This window comes from Oncorhynchus clarkii, chromosome 1 (genome assembly GCF_045791955.1).
Source record: "Oncorhynchus clarkii lewisi isolate Uvic-CL-2024 chromosome 1, UVic_Ocla_1.0, whole genome shotgun sequence".
Classification (NCBI taxonomy): Eukaryota; Metazoa; Chordata; class Actinopteri; order Salmoniformes; family Salmonidae; genus Oncorhynchus; species Oncorhynchus clarkii.
Window position 1 is genome coordinate 72536466 of NC_092147.1, and position 26775 is coordinate 72563240.

A 26775-nucleotide genomic window follows, 5' to 3' on the forward strand; every position below is an offset into this window, starting at 1 on the left:
AAGATACCAAAACTTATACAAATCAGATCTGCTGTGCTAACTGCAGAAAAAAAAACGATATGTCATTCCTATGCACTTTTCATACTTGTGTCGATTTAGTCTCTTTCTGGATATCTACAGTATGATCACATTCAATTTTGCCAGTATATATATTCATCAACACTGACAAGGAAGAAGGTAAATAACAGGAAGTATAGGTTCCATATAAAATGGGGTGACATGTCAAGCTCTCTGAATTTTGACTGGCTGGCTTGTTTGGCTGGATAACTGCATCCACTGTAAGACTGTTTTTACATAAAACAGAGGTCAATCTAACGTCAAATAACTTTTAGAATTTGCACCAAAAAAACAAGTATATTTTGGAGAGCAGTTTTTTTTAAAACTCCATACTAGCTGAAGATGAATGATGGTATAAGAAGTTCAGTGATTAAAATATCATGCCATCCTTTGATAAATATTTGAATCTCCTGTAACCTTTCAGAAAAGTCACCTACTGTTGAGGCCATAGTCATTTTGATCATGTGGATTTCCCTGAATATATTTGCCTATTTTGCAATATGTTTACTGTAGGGGATTCAGCACAAAGCATTGCACCTTTTAACCATGCAGTCATTGCACCATTCCACCTGAACAACAGAATCACACCATGCATAATAGTTAGCCTGGGTACCAGTCTGTTTAGCTATCATTCCACTGCTTGTCACTCCTTGTCATGTACCAAACAAATGACACAGAGTACAAGGAGGGAATGTTAGTGGAAACATACTGGATTTCAGGCTATAATATGGTATAAATTTTCCTGAGAATGTATACGGGTGTGAAATGTATCTGTTTGATGCATCCCCTGGTTTAATGGTGAATTCCCATACTAACTTTGAAGTGTAATTTTTGTGGTGCAGTGCGACAAAAGTAGTCTTTCCATCTATGGACTGGCGAGAATTCCTAATGGCTCTATCTATATCATGTTATATCATTTTGAACTGTGAGTGTGGGAGAGATAGGGAAGAGAGAAAGAGAATGAGGACATGCAGGTACAGTATGTGGAATCTGAAGCTGAATTGATTAGTGCATCACAATAAATTCCCAGAAGTGTTGAAGTTGAAATGTCATGTCCAGTGCATTGGGCAGCTTCCGATTTAGAGGCAGTTTGAAACAAGACAGGTCTCATAAGCAAAAGAAAGCGAGAGTTGGGCATCCAGGAATTACTACAGACCTTCACTGCCATCTGCAGAAAAACTACTGAACTGCCTTCAAGGATCTTATTACCTGTGTTATATTTTTCTCATTTTCATTTTTTATCTTATTTTCACCCAGAGAGGAATGAAATAAATATTCTTATAAATGGATTGAAATGATCCAGTGTGAGCTTTCCCACTCCAAAGGGACAGTCTTTGCATGAGGATACGTTCTCCATTGGTTGAAGTTATAGCCTAATTTAATTTCAATCAACTTATCTCCTTACAGCATGTCCACATTACAATGACTATCGATTCTAACAGCTTCTATCTTGGGGCAATTTGTATTAAGCTAGTCCTCACCAATAAGCAAAAAGCCCAACTTCAACCATCTTATCCTGCCAAGAACCAGTACTTTGAGGTAGCTGGCATCCAATTGTAATGTCAGCTCCCTATATTTTCTATCCCCCTAGGATAAGAAAAAAAAACTACAGTTCACAAGTAGTTCAAATTAAGTTTGTCTTTATTCCAGAGCCTTTCAGACTTGAGGCACAATTATCTGTCCATTCAGGACATTAATCAAAACAAAAAGTCATACAGAGAGGGAGAGAATTTGACACCAAGACCAGGAATTTACAATGGACCTTCACTGCCACTTGCAGAAAGACAAAATACTGCCTTGAAGGATATATTTATCGAACCATGGTCTGTAGTGACGCCTCTAGCACTGAGATGCAGTGCCTTAGACCGCTGCGCCACTCAAGAGTCCAATCTTATGGCAATGTTCTTCAAATCTTCTTCTTCTCTTCTTTTCCAGACATAAGGATTAAATTATTTATATACATTGTGAATCTATTATTCCAAATGGTATCTATGAGCTTGTCCGAAGAGTCATGAAAAGAAGACACTGAGTATTTACATATGGGGTTTTGTGCAAAACCAATAAGAATCTTTGACTAAACTTCTGTATTTCCACAAGATACATCATTGCTCACAATGCATTTAGTTGACTATAATTCTATCCTCCTGGTTCTTGGATTACAGGCAATATCCGTACCGAGCTAAAGGGTAGAGCTGCCGTTTCAAGGAATGGGACACTAATCAGGACGCTTATAGAAATCCCTCTATGCCCTCAGACTAACCATAAAACAGGCAAAGCATTCAATACAGGACTAAGATTGAATCCTACTACACTGGCTCTGACGCTCGTCGGATGTGGCAGTGCTTACAACTATTACAGACTACAAAGGGAAACCCAGCCAAGAGCTGCCCAGTGAAGCAAGCCTACCAGATGAGCTAAATGCCATTTATGCTTGCTTCAAGGAAAGCAACACTAAAGCATGCATGAGAGTACCAGCTGTTCCGGATGACTGTGTGATCACGCTCTCCATAGCCGATGTGAGCAAGACCTTTAAACAGGTCAACATTCGCACGGACAGACGGATTACCAGGACGTGTACTCAGGGCATGCGAGGACGAACTGGCAAATGTCTTCACTGACATTTTCAACCTCTCCCTGACCGAGTCTGTAATATCTACATGTTTCAAGCAGACCACCATAGTCCCTGTGCTCAGGAAAGTGAAGGTAACCTGCCTAGATGACTACTGCCCCGTAGGACTCACATCAATAGCCATGAAGCACTTTGAAAGGCTGGTCATGGCTCACATCAACACCATAATCCCGGAAACCCTAGACCCACTCCATTTCGCATACCGCCCCAACAGATCCACAAATGACGTAATCTCAATCGCACTCCTCACTGCCCTTTCCCATCTGGACAAAAGGAACACCTATGTGAGAATGCTGTTCACTAACTAAAGCTCAGCGTTAAACAGCATAGTGCTCACAAAGCTCATCACTAAGCTAAGGACTAGGGATGCACAATATATCAACAAGCATATTGGAATCGGACGATATTAGCTAAAAATGCCAACATCGGCATCGTCCCGATGTCTAGTTTAATGGCGATGTGCAAAACCGATTTCAAAGCTGATTTGCATACCTATATAACGTAGGTAGATGACGTAATGCCGCCACTAACAATACAGCGCTACACAGAACAAAAGCAGAATAATACTAAGCGCACACCAACAACTAAACAAGTTCGAGTCGAGCAGTCATTTGAAAGAGTAAGAAAATTGGGTGTCATTGCAATTAGCTTCACGACTGACATTTGGACCAGCGATGTCAGCCCCATGAGCATGCTGAGTCAGACAGCACAGTGGGTCGACAAGGATTCCGTACTGAGGAAAGCCATATTGCATGCTCATGGTTCTCATACCACTGCTGCCATTTCAACGGCATTTGAGAGCATGTTGGAAACTTGGAAACATGAACAAACTCCTAGCTCCATTCGAACAACTGACACGAGATAAAAGCTCATCAACTGCTTCTGTAGCAGACGTGATACCCTCTGTCATGGCATTGAAACGCCTGTTCAACAAAACTGCCGACACAGACCGTGGTGTTAAAACTTGCAAAAGTACTGTAAAAGAGGCTGTGAACAAGAGATTCGGTGGCATTCTCTCTGAGCCTCTTTACTGTGTCACCACCATGCTCGATGCTAGGTAAAAGGACCGCTACTTCGATGCAGACAAGAAACAGGGTTTACGTGAAATGTTAGATAGCTGGACAAGATGGAAATGGACACAGTGACAGTGCGCACTGAGGAAGAGAGGCCATAGACAGACAGAGCTGAAACTTCACTGCTTAACATGTATGATGAAATCCTGGTTGAGACTGAACAAATAAACAACGAAATAGCACAGCAAGTAAGTGAAAGAAATAGGTTTTGATTATGTTTTACTGGTAATGGGGAAATACGTAAATGTCAACAAAATAACTTTTTGGTTAGTGTGTGTGTGTGTGTGTGTGTGTGTGTGTGTGTGTGTGTGTGTGTGTGTGTGTGTGTGTGTGTGTGTGTGTGTGTGTGTGTGTGTGTGTGTGTGTGTGTGTGTGTGTGTGTGTGTGTGTGTGTTTCAACTATTTAACTAGAATGCTTATAAAATGTTAAATATCGGTTATCGGCTTAGTTTTTTTGGGGGGCAAGGGAAATATTGGATATCGGTATCGGACAAAAATGTAATATCGGTGCATCCCTACTAAGGGCCCTGGGACTAAACACCTCCCTCTGCAACTGGATCCTGGACTTCCTGACGGGCCTCCCCCAGGTAGTAAGGGTAGGCAACAGCACATCTTCCACGCTGATTTTCAACATGGGGGCCCCTCAGGTGTGCGTGCTTAGTCCCCCTAGCAGTGGGGTGCTAGGACAACAACCCCTCCCTCAATGTGAGCAAGACAAAGAAGCTGATTGTGGACTACAGGAAACGGAGGGCCAAACATGCCCCCATTCACATCAACGGGGCTGTAGTGGAGCGGGCCAAGAATTTCAAGTTCCTTGGTATCATGGTCCAAACACACCAAGACAATCATGAAGAGGGCACGACAACACCTTTTCCCCCTCAGGAAGCTGAAAAGATTTGGCATGGATCCCCAGATCCTGAAAAATGTATACAGCTGCACCATCGAGAGCATTGAGAGCATCCTGACCGCAATTGCTCAGCAGAGTGTAGTGTGTACGGCCCAGTACATTACTGGGGCCAAGCTTCCTGCCATCCAGGACCTATTTCCTAGGCAGTGTTAGAGGAAGGCCAACAAAATTGTCAAAGACTCCAGTCACCCAAGTCATAGACTGTTCTCTCTGCTATCGCCCGGCAAGCGGTACCAGAGCTCCAAGTCTAGGTCCAAAACACTCACAGCTTCTACCCCCAAGCCATAAGACTGCTGAACAAGGAATCAAATGGCCACCCGGACTATTTACATAGACCCCCCCCCCCCCCTTTGCTTTTACACTGCTGCTACTCACTGTTTATTATCTATGCATAGTCACTTTACCCCTAACTACATGTACAAATTACCTCGACTAACCTGCCCCCCATACCGGTACCTCCTGTATATAGCCTCGTCATTGTTCATTTATAGTGTTACTTTTTATTTTAAAAATGACTTTAGTTTATTTAGTAAATATTTTCTTAACTTAACTTAACTTATTTCTTGAACTGCATTGTTGGTTAAGGGCTTGTAAGTAAGTATTTCACGGTAAGGTCTACTACATCTGTTGTATTCGGTGCATGTGACAAAAATAATTTGATTTGAACCTGACTTATCAGCCTCTGAGGCTGCTATTGAATCTGATCAAGCTCTGAGGCTTAAAGCTAATTTTTGTAATAATTTATTTTATTTAACCTTTGTTTAACTAGGCAAATCAGTTAAGAACACATTCTTATTTACAAATAAAATTAGATTAGATTTGACGGCCTACCAAAAGTCAAAAGGCCTCCTGTGGGGACCGGGGCTGGGATTCAAAATAAAAATATAGGACAGAACACACATCCCAACAAGAGAGACAACACAACACTACATAAAGAGAGACCTAAGACAACAACATAGCATGGCAGCAACACATGACAACAACATGGTAGAAACACAACATGGCAGCAGCACAACATGGTAGCAGCACCAAACATGGTACAAACAGTATTGGGCACAGACAACAGCACAAAGAGCAAGAAGGTAGAGACAACAATATATCACACGAAGTCAGTAAGAGTGTCCATGATTGAGTCTTTGAATGGAGAGATGGAGATAAAACTGCCCAGTTTGAGTGTCTTTTGCAGCTCTTTCCAGTCACTAGCTGCAGCGAACTGAAAAGAGGAGCGACCCAGGGATGTGTGTGCTTTGGGGACCTTTAACAGAATGTGACTGGCAGAATGGATGTTGTATGTGGAGGAAGAGGGCTGCTGTAGGTATCTCAGATAGGGGGGAGTCAGGCCTAAGAGGGTTTTATAAACAATAATCAACCAGTGGGTCTTGTGACGGGTATATAGAGATTACCAGTTTACAGAGGAGTATAGAGTGCAGTGATGTGTCCTATAAGGAGCATTGGTGGCAAATCTGATGGCCAAATGGTAAATAACATCTAGCCGCTCGAGAGCACCCTTACCTGCCGATCTATAAATTACGTCTCCGTAATCTAGCATGGGTAGGATGGTCATCTGAATCAGTGTTAGTTTGGCAGCTGGGGTGAAAGAGGTGCGATTGCGATAGAGGAAACAAAATTTAGATTTAACCTTAGCCTGCAGATTTGATATGTGCTGAGAGAAGGAGTGTGTGTCTAGCCATACCCCCAAGTACTTGTATGAGTTGACTACCTCAAGCTCTAAACCCTCAGACGTAGTAATCACACCGGCTCTCCTTCTTACCAAACCACACGATCTTTGTTTTGGAGGTGTTCAAAACAAGGTTACTGGCAGAGAAAGCTTGTTGGACACTAAGAAAGCTTTGTTGTTGAGTTTTTAACAGACAATCCGGGGAGGGGCCAGATGTGTTTAAGACTGTATCATCTGCATATAAATGGATGAGAGTGCTTCCTACTGCCTGAGCTATGTTGTTGATGTAAATTGAGAAGAGCATGGGGCTTAGGATCGAGCCTTGGGGTACTCCCTTGGTGACAGGCAGTGGCTGAGACAGCAGATGTTCTGACTTTATACAGTACACTGCACTCTTTGAGAGAGGTAGTTAGCAAACCAGGCCAAAGACCCCTCAGAGACACCAATACTCTTTAGCCTGCCCACAAGAATGGAATGGTCTACCATATCAAAAGCTTTGGCCAAGTCAATAAAAATAGCAGCATAACATTGCTTAGAATCAAGGGCAATGGTGGCATCATTTAGGACCTTTAAGGTTGCAGTGACACATCCACAACCTGAGTGGAAACCAGATTGCATACCAGAGAGAATACTATAGACATCAAGAAAGCCAGTCAGTTGATTATTGACAAGTTTTTCCAACACTTTTGATAAACAGGGCAAAATAGAAATTGGCCTATAACATTTAGGATCAGCTTGATCTCCTCCTTTAAATAAAGGATGCACCGTTGCTGCCTTCCAAGCAATGGGAACCTCCCCAGAGAGGAGAGAGAGGTTAAAAAGGTCAGAGATAGGCTTGGCGATGATAGGGGCAGCAACCTTAAAGAAGAAAGGGTCTTTAAACCATCTGACCCAGATGTTTTTTGGGGGTCAAGTTTAAGGACCTCCTTTAGCACCTTGGACTCAGTGACCGCCTGCAGGGAGAAACGTTGCAGTGGGGCAGGGGTCAAAGAGGGAGGAGCATCGGGACTAGTCACATTGGAAGGGGTGGCAGATGAGTAAATGTTAGACAGGCAAAGAGGCATGACTGAGTCAAATTGGAATTCTGACTTAATGAAGTGGTGATTAAAGAGCTCAGACATGTGCTCCTTGTCAGTAACAACCACATCATCAACATTAAGGGACATGGACAACTGTGAGGAGGAGGGTTTATTCTCCAGGTCTTTAACCGTTTTCCAGAACTTAGTGGGGTTAGACCCACAGAGAGAGAACTGCTCCTTAAAGTAACACATTTTTGGTCTTCCGGATAGCCTGAGTGCACTTATTTCTCATTTGCCTGAACTAGAGCCAGTAAGCCTGAGTATGCGTGTGCCGAGCCTTTAGTCCAAATGGATTTTCTTGAGGTGGTGTAACTCTGCCAGATCGCGGTCGAACCAGGGACTGAACCTGTTTTTAATTATAATTTTCTTTATGGGGGCGTATTTGTCAACAATACCACTGAAAATATACAAAAAGAAGGTTCAAGCTGATTCAATACCAATTTACAGAGGCCAGATCATGAAGGAAAGCTTGCTCATTAAAGTTTTTTAGCAAGCGTCTATGACAAATCAGGACAGGTCGTTTCACTGAGCAGCCATTACGAACACAGGCTGTAAAACATGGATCACTAAGGTCATTACAAAAAACACCAGACTGATACCTGTCAGGATTATTTGTGAGGATAACATCAAGGAGAGTAAACTTTTCTGGGTTTTTCGGAGTTATCTTGTGGGATTGGTAGTAATCTGAAAAAGATTTAGGGAGTCCCATTGCTTTAGGACTTCGACAGGTGGTTTAAACACGTCCCAGTTTAGGTCACCTAGCAGGACAAATTCGGACTTAGTGTATGGGGCCAGGAGAGTGCATAGGGCATTTGGAGTAAGTGGGGTTTGTGACTTTGTGGCTGTTGTAACTAGTGACGACCAGCTCCAAGGCTAGTACCTAAACAAATATTATGGATATAATGTCAAGATAATTGTCTTTCTGCCCTAACAGTTGGATTAGTTGTCCACAATGCAGCACAGCAGGCTGTCTAGCTGCCGCCTATCCTTTATTTGGATTGGTAGATACATCTCATTATTTTAATAGTTGAATATTCGATAAGGTTGTTGACGTCAATCATTTGTATCAATGGAGAGAGATGCTATGCTACTAGCCTCATGTTATGAATATGCATAGCCATCTCGACACAACTCCGATATAGTGTTTTTTTTCCCTAAACATTGCGGGGATGTCACGTGTCCTACTTATATCAGTGCATTCGTAACAACCTAAGCATTACGGAACGTATATTCAATCAAATTAACCTGACACAGTAAATAAACTACTCATTTTTTTGTTGACCAAATTTGACTCTCTCATTGACCGCCATACAAAAAATAATCGATTCCTGGGTCGGAAAACGCCACCTGCTGGAGGGAGACGAATTTTCTCTTTACCTCTTCCTCTGACCAGAGTGTACATGTGAGCAGCGCATGCGTGATGTTCACCAACGACAGCCGATAAGTTACTAGCCAATCACATTTCACTTGGCCCATGTCAACAAAAGATTTCGTTATAATTGTTTTCCTGCTGCCTGGTAGTGTTGCACAACAACTTCTAGTGCTTACTCGTGTGATCGATTAAAATAAGACCAAACGTTTTTATAGTTCGTCGACAGAGCTCTATGCATTGATTCGAACGCGTTTTAAATAAACATGTCGCTTCAGAAGGAAATTCCGTATGAGGAGAGCTTGCAGGGTCAGTACAGAAACTAAACATCAAATACGCTATTTTTTAGCTAACGTTAGCTGGCCACATCATTTTTATGTAAGTCTGCAATAGCTGACTAACAAACTAGCTAATATACCTAACGTAAGTTCAGCTAATGTTGGCCTCAACTGGAATTGTCAGGTCAGGGGAATATTGTTAAGGCCTGTCAAATAATAGCTAACGTAACTAACTAGACCTATGACTGTTAATGTGGTTCTACATTAAACTTTATATTTCTCACGGAATTGGATCACGTTATACTTCTGTTCATTCCTGACTGGCAAGATTCAACACTAAACACGACAAAGGAAAATATCTAGCTAACGTTACTAGTAAGTTGCCAAACTAGTTTCTATATATCTGTGGGTAATATGTATCCCCAGGTTCCTGGGTGGAGTTGCACTATAACACTGGCAGTGGGAGTCAGGTGTGCCAGGAGCAGATCTCAACAACTGCTCTTGATGTAGACCTGGAGAAGTTACTACTAGACGCCCAACACGAGTCAAGCAGGAGTACCTCGAGAGGAAGCTCACAATGTGACAGGTATGGGGAAAGGAAATGGTTACAGTGCTGAGCCTTAGTTTCCCAGGAAACACGAAGATGAATTGCATTGAATTCTATGTCGGGCAGAAATGAGTGTTTCTAGTTACCTCTCACGACCTCTACAAGCAAGAATGTTGAATACAGTTCTATTTTAAACTACTTTATCTTTTGCCCGTGCAGTTGGTCATTTTGGGGGGTAGGAATGTGAAACATATCCACAGGAGAGTATAATTATATAAACTTTTCAAAGCCCTGGTAGTGCTTTCAGATTTCTATCATCTGAAGCATGTGCAGACCTGTGTAAACACGTATTTTTATATTGTGCACATGCTTCAGGTTATAGAATTCTGAACTGCACTATACCATCTCTTTGAAAACTTTATGTAATTATACTTTTCTAAATCAAATCAAACTTTATTTGTCACATGCGCCGAATACCTTACCGTGAAATGCTTACTTACAAGCCTTTAAACAACAGTGCAGTTCAAGAGTTAAGACAATATTTACCAAATAAACTAAAGTAAAAATTCAATAAAAAAATTATGAAAAGTAACACAATAACAAAAACAAGGCTATATACAGGGGGTACTGGTACCGAGTCAGTGTGCAGAAGTACAGGTTAGTTGAGGTAATTGTACATGTAGGTAGGGGTGAAGTGACTATGCATAGATAATTGGAGTGGGTCTAGACTGTATGTTTGTTTATTCCATGTGTAACTCTGTGTTGTTTTTGTTGCACTGCTTTGCTTTATCTTGGCCAGGTCGCAGTTGTAAATGAGAACTTGTTCTCAACTGGCCTACCTGTTGAAATATATATTTTTTAAATAACGCTTTCGGTAGCCAATGTTTATTTATCACACTCATCCAGAACGGCTTTTGCTCTTGTGCATGCTTCAGTGTTGCTTGCCTCAAAGAGAGCATTAAAGGCATTTAGCTCGTCTGGTAGGTTTGCGTCACTGGGCAGCTCATGTCTGGGTTTCCCTTTGTAGTTCGTAATGGTTTTCAAGCCCTGCCACATCCGACGTGCGTCAGAGCCAGTGTAGTAGGATTCAATCTTAATCCTGTATTGATGCTTTGCTTGTTTGATGGTTCGTTTGAGGGCATAGCAGGATTTCTAATAAGCGTCCGGAGTAGTGTCTCGCTCCTTGAATGCGGCAGCTCTAGCCTTTAGCTCGATACGGATGTTGCCTGTAATCCATGGCTTCACTGTGGGGAGGACGTCGTCAATGCACTTATTAATGAAGCCGGTGACTGAGGTGGTATACTCCTTAATGCCATTGAATAAATCCCGGAACATATTCCAGTCTGCTAGCAAAACAGTCCTGTAGCATCAGTGTCATCTGACCACTTCCCTATTGAGCAAGTCACTGGTACTTCCTGCTTTAGTTTTTGCTTCTAAGCAGGAATCAGGAGGATATAATCATGGTCAGATTTGCCAATTGGAGGGCAGGGGAGAGCTTTGTATGCATCTCTATGTGTGGAGTAAAGGTGGTCTAGAGTTTTTTTGTATTTTAATATTTTTATCAATTTTATTTTTAGGTTCCGCATGTGACATGCTGTTAAAACTGGTAAAACAGATTTAAGTTTGCCTGCATTAAAATCCCCGGCCACTAGGAGAGCCGCTTCTGGATGAGCATTTTGTTGTTTGCTTATGGCGGTGTATGTGTTGTTGAGTTGAGTGCGTACTTAAGAGGTCGACTGATTATGATTTTTCAACGCCGATACCGATTATTGGAGGACCAAAAAAGCCGATACCGATTAATCGGCCTATTTTTATATATAAAAATACAAATATATTTAAAAAAAATTGTATTTGTAATAATGACAATTACAACAACACTGAATCAAAACTTATTTTAACTTAATATAATACAAAAATAAAATCAATTTAGCCTCAAGTAGATAATGAAACATGTTCAATTTGGTTTAAATAATGCAAAAACAAAGTGTTGGAGAAGAACGTAAAAGTGCAATATGAAAGCTAATGTTTCAGTTCCTTGCTCAGAACATGAGAACATATGAAAGCTGGTGGTTCCTTTTAACATGAGTCTTCAATATTCCCAGGTAAGAAGTTTTAGGTTGTAGTTATTATAGGACTATTTCCCTCTATACCATTTGTATTTCAATAACCTTTGACTATTGGATGTTCTTATAGGCACTTTAGTATTGCCAGTGTAACAGTATAGCTTCTGTCCCTCTCCTCACTCCTTCCTGGGCTCGAACCAGCAACACAACGACAACAGCCACCACATCGAAGCGTTACCCGTGCAGAGCAAGGGAAACAACCACCCCAAGGCTCAGAGCGAGTGAAGTTTGAAACGCTATTAGCGCACGCCATCTAGCCAGCCATTTCACTTCGGTCACACCAGCCTCATCTCGGGAGTTGATAGGTTTGAAGTCATAAACAGCACAATGCTTGACACACAGGGAAGAGCTGCTGGCAAAACGCACGAAAGTGCTGTTTGAATGAATGTTTACGCGCCTGCTTCTGCCTACCACCGCTCAGTCAGATACTTAGATACTTGTGTGCTTGTATGCTCAGTCAGATTATATGTAACACAGGACACCCTAGATAATATCTAGTAATATCATCAACCATGTGTAGTTAACTAGTGATTATGATTGATTGTTTTTTATAAGATAAGTTTAATGCTAGCTAGCAACTTACCTTGGCTTACTGCATTTGCGTAACAGGCAGTCTCCTTGTGGAGTGCAACGAGAGAGAGGCAGGTCGTTATTGTGTTGGACTAGTTAACTGTAAGGCTGCAAGATTGGATCCCCCGAGCCCCTGAACGAGGCAGTTAACCCACCATTCCTAGGCCGTCATTGAAAATAACTGACTTGCCTAGTTAAATAAAGATTAAATAAAGGTGTAAAAAAAAAAATTGGGCAAATCGGCGCCCAAAAATAACGATTTCCGATAGTTTTGAAAACTTGAAATCTGCCCTAATTAATCGTCCATTCCGATTAATCGGTCGACCTCTAGTACTTAGTGACAGCATCGGTCTGTTTTGGTAAATAGACGGCTACGAATAATATAGATGAGAACTCTCTTGGTAGATAGAGTGGTCTACAGCTTATCGTAAGGTACTCTACCTCAGGCGAGCAATACCTCGACACCTCTTTAATATTACACATCGCGCACCAGCTGTTATTGACAAAAATACACACACCCCCACCCCTCGTCTTACCAGACGTAACATCTCTGTTCTGCCAGTGCATGAAAAATCCTGCCAGCTCTATATTATCCGTGTCGTCGTTCAGCCACGACTCTGTGAAACATAAGGTATTACAGTTCTTAATGTCCCGTTGGTAGGATAATCGTAATCGTATGTCATCAATTTTATTTTGCATGTTAGCAAGTAGAACGGAAGGCAGTGGGAGTTTACTCGCTCGCCTACGGATTCTCAGAAGGCAACCTCATCTGCATCCTCTCTTGCTCTGTATTTTCTTCACGCAAAGGACAGGGATTTGGGCCTGTTCCCGGGAGAGCAGTGTATCCTTCTCGTCGGACTCGTTAAAGGAAAGTTCGTGGTGAGTAATCGCTGTTCTGAAGTCCAGAAGTTATTTTCGGTCATAAGAGACGGTAGCAGCAAACTTATGTACAAAATAAGTTACAAACAATGCAAAAAAACCGAACAAAATAGCACAATTTGGTCAGGAGCATGTAAAATGTCAGCCATCCTCTTCGGCGCCATCTTAGTGGATATATTGGCTCATATTCCTACGGCAAACCAGTAAAGTATATTAAAATATAATTTTATTCAACGTTTTGGCTTGTAGAGGTTGTGAGAGGAAGCTTTCCTTATTCAAATGCTCGTTTTTGCCCCTTATTCAGTTCAATTTAACATATGGTTTCCAGGCAAAGCCTTGGTATCCCTGTTCAAGGCCTGAGAATGTGGAGATAAGGATTATGTAATTTATAATGCTCTTTCTTAGCAGATGACCTAATACACATTTCAAAAGTTCTAGGGATGTCTTGAGTCATCTTGAGTCATCTTTATTGTCTATCTTTCCAGTCCACTTAGGTCACAGACTCCTCTTCTTCTGTTTAGAGGCTCAGAGGGAAACAGTTCACAGGTAAATACATGGTCCTTAGGGGTTGTAAGGTTGTCTTCTGTTGATCTCTGATATGTAATGTATTGTGATGTTCAGAAGGTAATAATTAATGATAATACCAGACTTTACATTAGGTGAATAGTACAAACATGTTTGTGATTATAATGTGGAAAGTGGTTTTACTAAGGAATTTCTTAATTGATTTCAGTCTGAGGAAGATAACCAAGAAATAATCCAGGAAGTAGAGAATCTACTGAAGAAGAATGCTGACTGGATCTGGGACTGGTCCAGTCGTCCTGAGAACAACCCACCAAAGTGCATAGTACCTCGTAATTATATACAGTAGGGCCCAATGTTCATAATGTTGAAGATAGAAATTGAATGTAGAGAGAGAACATTTCGGCACGGCTGAATTGTATAGATAATTTTAAAGGTCTTAGTGGCTGAGAGACTTATTTTAAAACAAACTTCCTGTAATTCTACACATTTTGACATGCAGCTGCGAGAAAATGTTGCAAATGTCCTGCAATTATACATATTCTAACATGGAGCTGAGAAAAAAATCTTGCCTTTTTTAAAGCTAATTTCCTGCAATTATATGCATTTTGCCATGGCTAATGCTGTATTCTTTCGCTCAAACATAATAACAAAATCATTACTGCTAAAGTCATTGTTTTGGGAATTTTCAATTTTCCCTGACTGTCTAGCTTTTATTTTGTTGATTTGTAAATTCTCAAAGATTATATATAAACAAATAATTGTCCATAATCTTTATACAATGAGTGGATCTAATCATGAATGCTGATTGGTTAAAACCGCATTCCAGCTGGTGTCTATTCCACAAGTTATCACCTGCTAAATCTATGAGTTAACATTTCCTGTACAATCCACTGTCTCATCAGCCCAGCCAGACAGTTTATCAACTTGATCTCCACTATAAAAAGCATTTAAACATTATCTCACATTTATTTTAGTCTAACATTTAGTTTTCAACTGTGGAGATTTGTATAAACCTTGCTGTCTGTCTCTCTGACATTTGCAACATTGTTTGAATATTCAAATTACATCTCCAGCTGTCCTGTATTAATGATCATGTCAGGGATGAGACAGACAGGCAGCATTTCTCAGCCAGTCGAAATCATGAATCAGCATACTTTTTATGGATATATATATACGGTTGTTCAGAGGCGCTAGCAATTGCAGCTAGTTTGATTTCTTTCCAGCTTCAGTTTGAAGTGGTTGTGTTAGTTGTGTTGTTGGCTAGCGCCTCTGAACAACCGTGTCCTGACAAGAGCCCAATTTCTATGCCGGGCGAAATTGTTCACCATTAGCTCATTGTTGTGGATGGATCCATATAAATGTCACTAGAAAACAGCTTAAACAAACGCAAATGCATTTACTTAGCGGTTATTCTGGCTGCACTTTTTGACGTGACTGTAAGTTAGTCGTAGTTGGCTAGCTAGCAAGCAAGGGATAAGAATGTTGCCAGCCAGTATGGCAATGGAACATTTAGAACGAACGACTGGGTTGTGTCTGTACATTAAGAACAAAAAGACTGAACGACTGTGTTGCGTCTATTGCAAACGAACCGATAGAACCAACGACCAGTCGGCTTGGGTAGCAACCCTAGATTAGTGTCGGGACTATATATTGTGGAAGGATGAAATGGTATGAATACATTAATCAAAATAACGCTTTTAATGGAAATATGTAAATCATTATTTGAAAATGTTGGTAACCCGTTGTATAAAAGTGATAATTCTCTCGAAGTCTGTGTTTGGAGGATATATTGGCACGGTTTACCGGTCCGAGACGACTTTTCCCACATTTTGTTAGGTTACAGCCGTATTCAAATATGTATTCAATCGTTTTTTCCCCTCATCAATCTACATACAATACCGCATAATAACAAAGCAAAAACAGGTTTTTAGACATTTTTTCTCATTTATTAAAAAAAAACTGAAATATACATTTACAGAATTATTTAAATAAAGGTAAAACAAAATATTTTAAAAAATCAGACCCTTGACTCAGTACTTTGTTGAAGCACCTTTGGCAGCGATTACAGCCTTGTATCTTGGGTATGACGCTACAAGCTTGGCACACCTGTATTTGGGGAGTTTCTCCCATTCTTCTCCGCAGATCCTCTCGAGTTCTGTCAGGTTGTGCTCGAGCTCTGTCAGGTGTTGCTGCACAGCTATTTTCGGGTCTCTCCAGAGATGTTCAAACCTGTTTTCACTTTGTCATTGTGGGGTATTGTGTGTAGATTGCAGAGGATTTTTATTTTATTGAATCAATTTTAGAATACGGTTGTAACGTAACAAAATGTGGAAAAAGTCAGAGTACTTTCTGAAGGCACTATATATCTGGTTTTAGTCGTTTAATTTGACACTGAAAGGGTTTTTCCATACCCACTGTTTAGACTTAGGCGACCAGAAAAAATGCTTAGGCGGCCCACCCAAGAATTTCAATGGCATAAAAATACCTGTAATCACTGATTTAAGATAAGATTTATTAACCCAGTTGTAACTGTGTTGTGTCTCTGTAGGGAGTTTCTGCTGAAACACCCCAGGCGCTCAGCCTCGCTCAGCATCAGGAAGACCAACGTCATGAAGAAAGGAGGCGTTCTCTCCCCTGACTTCCTCAAGCTTTTCCTTCCTTCATTATTCATTTCTCATATACTCGCAGTTGGCCTGGGGTAAGGGACTGAGCATTTTGTAACTTAAAACACAGTACAAATACATGCAGTCTATTGAAAACTTTAAAAGCTGCCTTTTACTATTACTAAAAGTATGGTGCCCCAGATGGGTGTCGAATTGTTTTGTATTTTAGCTAAATGCCTTTTGAGAGTTGTAATACAATAAAGCAAACACTACCCTGTTGAGGAAATGTAGGCTTTGTGAAAGCTTGCCGCTGGCCATGGATAGATATTTCAGAGTAGCCATGATACATTTTTACTTGAATCAAAATCATATTTTGAATGGCCCTTTGCTATTGTGTTCTTCTTCTCAGGATATACATTGGGAGGCGCCTCAGCACATACAGCACCTACTGAAGCTGATGCTGCATTATGAGACCACTGACTCATACAGCTGGCATGCCTTCAAATGGGGGCAACTTCAGAATCCAAGGAGAAGTGGTTGATGTAGCATTCTCCATTTTAGCTGATTGCCTCATCTTATCTTCTGAATGCTGTGACTGCTTCTTTCTCCCAGAAATGCCTTGAATCAGGAACTGATTTGTGCTGCCATGTTCCTCTCGCTATTTTAGAATGTTGTTTTATATTGAACTGCTGCCAATTGGCATTGTTTCTCATTTTCTTAAGCATATTGTGTTTGTGTTTTGCCTGTTTGTTACTCTTAAGGGAATGATTAATGTGAATGAATATTAATTGCGAAATAATTTCCTGCACTCATTTTCTTTGAAAAAAGCTGGGGTTAATACATTTCATGCAACATGTGAAAGGCAGGGTGTGAATTGCAACAAAAGTCCAACTTTTGGGGGGTCTCTAATTTAACCTATTTTCCTATTTGTTTAAAATTCTATTGTGTACTGTTAGTGGTAAAGATGAAAATAAAAGCTTATTCCAAATTAAATGAACACCCTCACCACTCTGTCATGGTTTATACCAGTGACCGTTGGTTCAGGTTCTTTCAATTGCATTCATCTCTCTTATGTCTGTCTTGAGCTTTCACTAGCAAACATGCAACATTATATTGACTGGATTCAGCTAGCAAACCTGCAACATTATCAACTGAGCCCTCATTTTCCCCTGCTGATGAGCTCAGGACAGACACTTGTTTGCGTCCTGTATTTCAGGCCCTTTTCAGATGTCCCAACTTTTCTTTTTATAAAAAGCTCAATTTGTCAGCAAGATGATTTAATTCAGGCTACAAGAGTGAAGGCCTGATGACAATCACTGATGTCATTACATGTTTTGGTGTTTTGTAACAACTGTCTCTTTCCATTCATTCAATGACTGGTGCACAGTGGACTGTTTGAATGATGCAATTAGTGGAGTGGATGAACGTGCATAGTGATTGACAATCAGATAAAAACATGTCTACTATTAGGTCCATAAATGTAGCAACTATTTGAGTATAATCATATGAAATGTTTTGTTTGTTTTTCATAGCTATGGTATGTTACAAATACAAAATGTTTTTTAAAAACAATGTTTTTATTTGGTAACTATTTTACAGTCACAGCTGGTACTATATTTGGTACGTAATATGCTAAGAAGTGCTACTTTCAGGTACTCTAAAGAATGAAGTACCTGGTACCACATCTGCAGTGGCACTTGTTTCAAAGCATCCCAAGTTATGTCATTACCATGCAGTTTTAAGGCAAATAAGTCAATATCACTGTGAAATAAGATGTCTCCATTTTTTGTATGATCAGTAAGACATATAAGCTATGTTTGCTACTTAATTGTATTTTTTGAGCACTCAAATGAATTCCCTAACTTACATCTACAGTTGAAGTCGGACGTTTACATACACCTTAGCCAAATACATTTAAACTCAGTTTTTCACAATTCCTGACATTTTAATCTTAGTAAACAGTCCCTGTTTTAGGTCAGTTAGGACCACCACTTTATTTTAAGAATGTGAAATGTCAGGATAATAGTATAGAGTATTATTTATTTCAGCTTTTATTTATTTCAGTGGGTCAGAAGTTAACATACACTCAATTAGTATTTGGTAGCATTGCCTTTAAATTGATTAACTTGGGTCAAACGTTTCGGGTAGCCTTCCACATGCTTCCCACAATAAGTTGAGTGAATTTTGGCCCATTCCTCCTGACAGAGCTGGTGTAACTGAGTCAGGTTTTTAGGCCTCCTTGCTCGCACATGCTTTTTCAGTTCTGCACAGGGCTTTGTGATGGCCACTCCAATGCCCTTGACTTTGTTGTCCTTAAGCCATTTTGCCACAACTTGGAAGTACAGTATGCTTGGGGTCATTGTCCATTTGGAAGACACATTTGTGACCAAGCTTTAACTTCAATGTATCCACATAATTTTCTTTCTGCATGATGCCATCTATTTTGTGAAGTGCACCTGACCCTCCTGCAGCAAAACACCCCTACAACATGATGCTGCCACCCCCGTGCTTCACGGTTGGAATGGTGTTCCTCGGCTTGCAAACCTCCCCCTTTATCCTCCAAACATAATGATGGTCATTATGGCCAAACAGTTCTATTTTTGTTTCATCAGACCAGAGGACATTTCTCCAAGAAGTACGATCTTTGTCCCCATGTGCAGTTGCAAACTGTAGTCTGGCTTTTTTATGGCGGTTTTGGAGCAGTGGCTTCTTCCTGGCTGAGCGGCCTTTCAGGTTATGTCGATATTGGACTAGTTTTACTGTGGATATAGATACTTTTGTACCGGTTTCCTCCAGCATTTTCACAAGGTCCTTTACTGTTGTTCTGGGATTGATTTGCACTTTTCGCACCAAAGTACGTTCATCTCTAGGAGACAGAACGCATCTCCTTCCTGAGCGGTATGATGGCTGCGTGGTCCCATGGTGTTTATACTTGCGTACCAGATTAACGTGGTACCTTCAGATGTTTGGAAATGACTTCCAAGAATGAACCAGACTTATGGCGGTCTACAATTTTTTTCTGAGGTCTTGGCTGATTTCTTTTGATTTTCCCATGATGTCAAGCAAAGAGGCACTGAGTTTGAAGGTAGGCCTTGAAATACATCCACAGGTACACCTCCAATTGACTCAAATTATGTCAATTAGCCTATCAGAAGCTTCTAAAGCTATGACATAATTTCCTGGTATTTTCCAAGCTGTTTAAAGGCAGTCAACTTAGTGTATGTAAAGTTCTGACCCACTGGAATTGTGATATAGTGAATTATAAGTGAAATAATCTGTAAACAATTGTTGGAAAAATGACTTGTGTTATGCAGAATGTAGATGTCCTAAGCGACAAGAAATGTGTCTAGTAGTTGAAAAACAAGTTTTAATGACTCCAACCTAAGTGTATGTAAACTTCCGACTTCAACTATAGCTCCAGGACTATTCTCACCCATTTAAAGTAATGGAGGCATACAGCAGATGAACACAATTAGATTTTATTTAACTTTGGTCAACATAATCAAACAAGTGAATACACTGCCACCATGTTCAGAATGATTAAACAGAGAAAGGCTTTGTTACCGTTGTTCCTGTTTTTAAAATCCGTACAGGTCTATTTAACCTTCATTTTTGCATTGATATAACTTGGAAAACAAAGTATGCAGTTTTGACTTTAGTGGCATACCAATGAATGATTTAAAGGGCACATGTAAGAAGAGGTTTGTCTGAATCTCCTTCTCTTACTACACAAAGAACTTGTTTTGGAGGAACTCTGTCTATCACTAGATCTATCTGTATGGTGTGCAGTACTCTGACTATTATATACCTTGGTTTCACAGACAGCCACAAATAGCAGCAGTAATATGAGACATAAATCTATAAAATAGAATAAAAAAATAATGCACATAAGGTTTGTAAAACATTTGGGGACATAACCGGTAGCTGTCATTGATAGACGTAGGTATTAAGGCTGCAGATTCCCTTTGTCTTGCGTCTCTTCACATTAAGTTTCCAGCCTGTATCTTAAATGAGAGCAACACATAAATACATATATTGACACTTGCACATGGTCAGTCTCAAATGGTGATTCTGAAACTTAAGAGTAGTTATTTTAGAGATAGCTTGAAAGAACTACTCAAAAGACTGGTGCGACTTTACATTTTTTCCACCTAACTACAACATAAAAACATGCAAAGCAACTATAAACATGATTTAAATTCTAAAACACATATGTAGTTCTATTTACTTTTATTAAGTGGATGACACCATAAAGGTGTATTTGAATAGATACAGTCTGTGATATAACGTTACCATGTCTGGGGGATAAATTTAGGATAGGAGGGTGTGGGTGGAGAACAGAAGAAGTCCACTTTCCAAATTCACAACATGTTGCAAGTGCTTTAGCCTGAATGCATGGTCAATGGGGAATGTTAACAGGTAGGCCTATAACCCATGAAATATCCATGTTTCAGAAAGGCCAAAAAATCTTAATGAGGGTGTTGACAAGAGGTCATCTTCAGGGCTTTCCATAGTTTGGTTGTTAAGATTATGAAATGAAGGCTGAAAATATCAACACAAACACCAATGTTCAAGAGTTTGACCTCTTATGAGTGCCGTTCTATTGATTCAACACAAGGTGGGCTCTCAGGGTCCGATCTTGGCCCTGGCACTGATTTACCCAAGGCTAAATCAACCTCAGACTCAAAAGAAAACAGGCCGACCAATCAACCTCCTGCCACACAAAAGGAGACAAGTGCTTTAAACTTCACCAGGAGGACGAGAGGGCTGTTTGTTTCTGTTACAGATAAACCACTAGGCTTAACTATGCAGGAACAGTAAAGCCTTGTCCTCAGGATGGAGCCCAATTATTTTTTTAGTTGATCTTGTCCTGGAAAATGTACAGGTTGTTGGTGGCCGCCACAGCGATGACGTTTTCTTTGGGGTGCCAGGCGGTGTGCAGGATCTTCTTGTTGAAGTCCAGGCTGTCCACGCTAATTTCGTCTTTCTTCCTCTTGCCACCGGTGGAGACTTTGCGGGGTTTGAGTGTAGCCCGCGGTTTGCTGCTCTCCCTAGAGGCCTCCAGTGTGATGTCCTTCCTGGTGTTGCGGTCAAACATACGGAAAAAGTTGTTGTAGGAGCCGGTCATGATGGCACTGAGAAAGGAAGGAAACAGTGGGTAATTTATAATTCTCCAAAGATACTCCTTAAACTTACATATTGGCAGATAAGTTGTCCAAAGAACATTGTAGGTGCAGATTGCCTTAAACAGAGAAAGTGCTAGAGTTTCTTACCTGTCGCTACCGTTCCAGCAGCACTCAAACTTGTCGAAGATGCAATCATTTTCATATAACGAGCAAAGCTTGCTGCGAAGGTATTCATGAACCTGAGCGGGAGAATGTTGATTAGTGTATTTGGAAAATAATTGCATCTATCCAACTATTTCCATACACCTAACTGGACAATTGTGGACCACACTGAAAATTATGCCATTGTTGGTAGTGTTATCACTAGGCAGAGCAAGGCAGGTACCTGATATGTCTCGACTGGCCTGTTCTCCATGTTGAGGTCCCACACCTTGACGGAGAGGTAGTCCCGTGTCATCATGTAGCGCCCGCTGTGACTGAACTTCACGTCAGAGATGGACGAGATGATCTCAGAGAAAAATGACCTGCTGCTTGGATCCTCAGGCTCCTCAAAGACTGCAATCACAAACATGGAGAGATATTCAAAATGACAGACAAAACCCCTGAAAATAGATTAATTTAAAACTAATTTATCTGTGAATGAACATAATTTAGAATGCAGAGAACTAGGCTCTATGAGTACTCACACTTGGTGTGGCTATCGCAGAGTGCTGCTGTTCGCATGTCACAGAGGCGTATGGTGCCTTTGCTACTGCTGTACACAAATACATTGCATTGGTTTGGATGGCACTCAGCCGCTGTGATCACCTCTGTCAGTTCCTCCATGTTGGCAGGCTTGATGTCTACAATGTCTGAGAAGACACTGTTAAGGAAATTAACTGAAATAGGTCTAAAGGCTCATACCGATGTGGTCAAACATGTTCACACATGTATTTGTTTGACTTACAACTGCACAGGACCAATAAGAAAAAAATCTAAACTGAAATTGAGAACTGTATACGCTAATAGAGGACAGTTTGGATGAAGCAAACATTTGCATCTTTGCATCTAAGTCATGAGGATGAGGACTGATACGTTTTCAGAAGAGGATACTAAAACTTCGGTCTGTGATTTCCAAGTGCCATAGATTAATTCTTAGATCATCAGCGGAGAGGTAAGTTTGATGATCGCTATTTACAGAAATTGAATTAATATGATATGTGTGAGCGTTGGCAAACACCCTACGAGGACTTGCTTCTACCATGAGATCCATGGGCATCAGCACTGGTACCTGTAACCACAGGACAGATTTATTTAGGGGAGGAAGCTATAAGCATGCATAGACTGTGTTTTTTCTTGCACAGTGTCGGTTGAAATCTTAAAAAGGTAAAGCAACTTTAAACCAACCCGTAGGGAAGTAATTCTAAAGGGATCCCTGAGACGTCCGTCTTCGTCTTTCAAGTTGTAACCCTCAGCCCGCTTGTCTCGTTCACCGATTTTCCACAATTTGATAGTTTTATCTGTACAAAAAATATATATGTTCAGGGTGAAGAGAACTTAACAAAAAGGTTAGTAGGTTAAAGCAAAATGTTCTTACCATTTGTTGAGAGTAGAAAGTGAGCTGAGTTTTGTTGGGGTAACCATCTTATTTTGTTAATTTTTTCCTCAATTTCTAAACTTTTCAAGTAGTCAAATTCAGGTTCGTGACTCTGAAAAGTGCTATAAACATTGTATTCCCCTCGCAGGTTTGGTCGATTTTTACACTGAAAGAGAAAAGCAGATATGCACTGTGTGACAAAATTGGATATTAAGCATGTATTATGTTTAGAATTTAATCCAGTGCCTTTCTTTCCATAACAACCTATCATATCTAACTCCAAAAATGTAATTGTTCATGAAAATACATTTCGCTGGTAAAATGCACCTCCTGTTCATGCTGAAATATGACAACTCTGCCTCCCTTGTCTCCAGTTGCTAGCAACTCTCCAGAATGGTTGAATTCAACCGTTGAGATGATATCAGCTGAAAGGAGGACATGTCCCATTAAAGCTGGATTCTGGAATTGTATTGTGTGTAATGTATAAGGGCTGTTATAATCAAAAATATACACATCAGCAAAAGAACAGCACCTAGTATATAATAACATCAAAACCAATATAAAAAAAACTATCCTGGTGCAACTTTCATGGGTGCATACACTATGCATAGTAGCCGACAGAGCAGCGTGTGGATTTCTACCTCCCTGAAAATAATTGATTTATCAGTCAACCCAAGAAAAATGACTATGACTTTGACTGAATCAAACACACCGACTTCCTCCTTACTGTATCAGAACTTTCAATTGTCGTATTGCCGACGCAGACCTTCAACGTCACTGACAAAATCTCCCACAAATAACTAGCTAGAGTACTTAGCAAGATGACGCGCTAGTTTACGACAGTGCGTGTGTCTTACTACATTACATTAATAAGACGTACTCTGACTGCATAATTATTATTATATATGTTACATACATGTGCGGGACATAAGTTACAGTTGTTAGCTTGCTAATAATGCTAGGCAACTTGATTTGCAAGCAAGAGGAGCTAGCTAACATGCTAACGTTAGCTAGTAAGAAAAACAAACTCAGCATTGCCCAGCAGTGGTACTCATATACATGAACAGTGTCATGACTTTGTTCGTGAAAGACAGTAAGTCAAAGGCGTAGTTTGCGAAATAATAAGATAACAGCATCACATCTTTGATCACATTTGAGCTCAAATGCTAACTCATTCGTTAACCTAACGTTACTGTACTCACCTTCTGCAACATCTTCATCTATCGCCCCTTTCACTTGTGAGAAACACCACTGAAAATCATTTCCACCGGCAACTCCTGCATAACAATAATATTGGAATCATTACTTCGCTAGCGTCAGTTCACCAACCCATTTAGTCAAATGCTGTGTAATTTAAAACTTGCATTCAGGCCACACAGCAGTAAGTGGTATTGGGACCCTTTCCCGGCTACATAAGTAGCTTACCTGCCATTGTTTCATTTAGCAGAGTTAGCTATTACTGAACACGGATTGCACTGTTTATTCAACCAATGCAACTTGCGTGAGGTAAAAAATAGTCAACATTCACAGGCAAAGTGAGGAGTCAGGGATCACGGAAATCGTCCGTGATTTTTTCCATCCAAAATGGCGCACATTGCATAACACAATGACGTCATTTCGACACGCTTCCAAGCATCTTTCAGTTATCTATCATCCATCTGTGTTTGAGTCAGTTGGCCCTACTCCTTAAAACTTAATTGAGACAACAGAAAAACTGGATCAATTAAAATGGCTCCTCACCCCTCATGTTGATCACTGAAGTTCAAGTTAAAGCATTGTAAATGTAACCTAAGAAGCCTACCTGTTCAAAGAGTCTGTAAATCAATTAAAGTGACTGGCTACTACTGTTAGAGCAAATTTGAGGAACAATAATGTGTGTTGAAATAATAGTATGAAATATAAGAAATGTGTATGAAATGTACCATATATTATTTACGGGAAAAATAAAAATGTTTATAAGAAACAACTTTTTATTTGTTTATTGTGACACCTGGTGGTTACCTGTATTGCACCGGCAGTGTCAACATGGCACCATGTCAAAAACTAGATTTTCCGTTTAAAAAACATATATTTCCATCCTATTGAGGTTGAAATAACACTGAAATTGTACCAAAAAAATATGATAATGCCCCTTTAGTGTAAGAGCTTTTTGAAGAAAAAAAATACACCTGTAATAATAGCCTGTTCTGGTGGGATGGAGTTTTTGGCCCACAGCATGACATCACAATATGATTTGGATTATTCTGACCAATGACCAGTCATAATTTATTTGCATATGTATAATCCTACTTTGAAGGGGTATTATGATTCTGATGGTTTGTTGCCACAGATGGTTTGTTTAAGTTTTACCTTTGTGGCTAGATGGAGTAGGCCTAAAGCTTCGTCTAGTGGCATTATAGCTAAGCCTAACCTTCGCGTCGTAGCATTATAGCTAAGCCTAACCATTTTCCTAACCTTAACCTCATTCTCCTAACCTTCTATGCTAATACACCTAACATGCTGCCTTAGTTCTCCTAACCTGCCACACTAATTCACCTAACCTGCCACATTAATCCACAACCTGCTATGTAAATAAACCATCTGTTGCGACAAGCAATCAGTAATGTAATTGTGTTTTGTGTCGCCGAGCAGTGAACAATGAACTATACATCAGTATCATAGCACTGGTCAATAAAAATATTCATGAAAGTAAACCGCTTATTTGCCAGCTCAGCCAATGAGCCAATGAGATGTCTCGGCCAAAAACATGGCAACATCTTCTATGAGGAAATAGCTAGCATTTTTTAAACACTGGGCAAGTTTGTTTTGCATGAACCGGTGCCCCGGATGTGTGGAGTTTGTACATTTTAGACCATTCCATTGCCTGGTCCTTAAGTGAAATCTCCACCCACCAGGGGAACCAGGCCATGCAAAACAAACTCGCCCAGTCTGTTTCGGACACAAGTTTGAGGTCAGGTTTTTGAATTTTTTCCAAATCTAATTTATGCTCTGGCCGAAAATTCAAATATCGGATGAGTGAACAACATTATTTGGGTATGAGTTACTAGATTATCAGTTTTTAAACATGAGATTTTCACTGGCCAAAAGTATGTGGACACCTGCGCTTCGAACATCTAATTCTAAAATCATGGACATTAATATGGAGATGGTCCCCCCTTTGCTGCTATAACAGCCTCCACTCTTCTGGAAAGGCTTTCCACTATATGTTGGAACATTGCTGCGGGGACTTCCTTCCTTTCAGCCACAAGAGCATTAGTGAGTTCAGGCACTAATGTTGGGCAAATAGTCCTGGCTCACAGTCAGCGTTCCAATTCATCCCAAAGGTGTTTGATGGAGTTTAAGTCAGGGCTCTGTGCAGGCCAGTCAAGTTCTTCCACATTGATCTCGACAAACCATTTCTGTCAGGACCTCACTTTGTGCACAGGGGCATTGTCATGCTGAAACAGGAAAGGGCCTTCCCCAAACTGTTCCCACAAAGTTGGAAGCACCGAATCTTCTAGAATGTAATTGTATGTTGTAGTGTTAAGATTTCCCTTCACTGGAACTAATGGGCCTATCCCGAACCATGAGAAACAGACCATTATTCCTCCCCCACCAAACTTTACAGTTGGCACTATGCAATTGTGCTCCTGGCATCCGCCAAACCCAGATTCGGCCATCAGACGGCGATGCTTGATTCATCACTCCAGAGAACACTTTTCCACTGCTCCAGAGTCCATTGGCGGCGAGCTTTACACCATTCCAGCCAACGCTTGG

The 26775-nt window shown here is 40.5% G+C and overlaps 2 protein-coding genes across 2 annotated transcripts; one reads left to right on the forward strand and one right to left on the reverse strand.

Annotated features, from left to right (window-relative positions):
- The first annotated feature begins 8843 nt into the window (after positions 1-8843).
- On the forward strand, positions 8844-17310 carry LOC139411800 (BCL2/adenovirus E1B 19 kDa protein-interacting protein 3-like). Its single transcript, XM_071158547.1, has 6 exons — positions 8844-9101; positions 9497-9656; positions 13675-13735; positions 13923-14029; positions 16263-16412; positions 16727-17310. Exons 1-6 carry the CDS (start codon positions 9059-9061, stop codon positions 16767-16769), a joined length of 564 nt encoding a protein of 187 aa, XP_071014648.1. The 5' UTR covers positions 8844-9058; the 3' UTR covers positions 16770-17310.
- A 2470-nt stretch (positions 17311-19780) lies between these two features.
- LOC139411790 (serine/threonine-protein phosphatase 2A 55 kDa regulatory subunit B delta isoform-like) lies at positions 19781-24624 on the reverse strand. The gene is made up of 10 exons (XM_071158539.1): positions 24445-24624; positions 24222-24296; positions 23347-23444; positions 23020-23185; positions 22830-22942; positions 22536-22713; positions 22130-22294; positions 21829-21998; positions 21591-21682; positions 19781-21452 (listed from the first exon to the last, which is right to left on the reverse strand). The coding sequence occupies exons 1-10, from the start codon at positions 24449-24451 to the stop codon at positions 21173-21175; spliced, it is 1344 nt and encodes a 447-aa protein (XP_071014640.1). The 5' UTR covers positions 24452-24624; the 3' UTR covers positions 19781-21172.
- Positions 24625-26775: the final 2151 nt, after the last annotated feature.

Excerpts from the sequence above, each read along its gene's own strand:
- LOC139411800 (XM_071158547.1), top strand. The coding sequence starts at position 9,059 with ATGTCGCTTCAGAAGGAAATTCCGTATGAGGAGAGCTTGCAGG. Across the intron at positions 9,102-9,496 it reads GTATGAGGAGAGCTTGCAGG|GTTCCTGGGTGGAGTTGCAC; the intron begins GTCAGTACAGAA and ends ATGTATCCCCAG. Across the intron at positions 13,736-13,922 it reads CAGAGGGAAACAGTTCACAG|TCTGAGGAAGATAACCAAGA; the intron begins GTAAATACATGG and ends AATTGATTTCAG.
- LOC139411790 (XM_071158539.1), bottom strand. Across the intron at positions 22,943-23,019 it reads CTTTCTACTCTCAACAAATG|ATAAAACTATCAAATTGTGG; the intron begins GTAAGAACATTT and ends TTTTTTGTACAG. Across the intron at positions 21,453-21,590 it reads TGCTGGAACGGTAGCGACAG|TGCCATCATGACCGGCTCCT; the intron begins GTAAGAAACTCT and ends TTCCTTTCTCAG.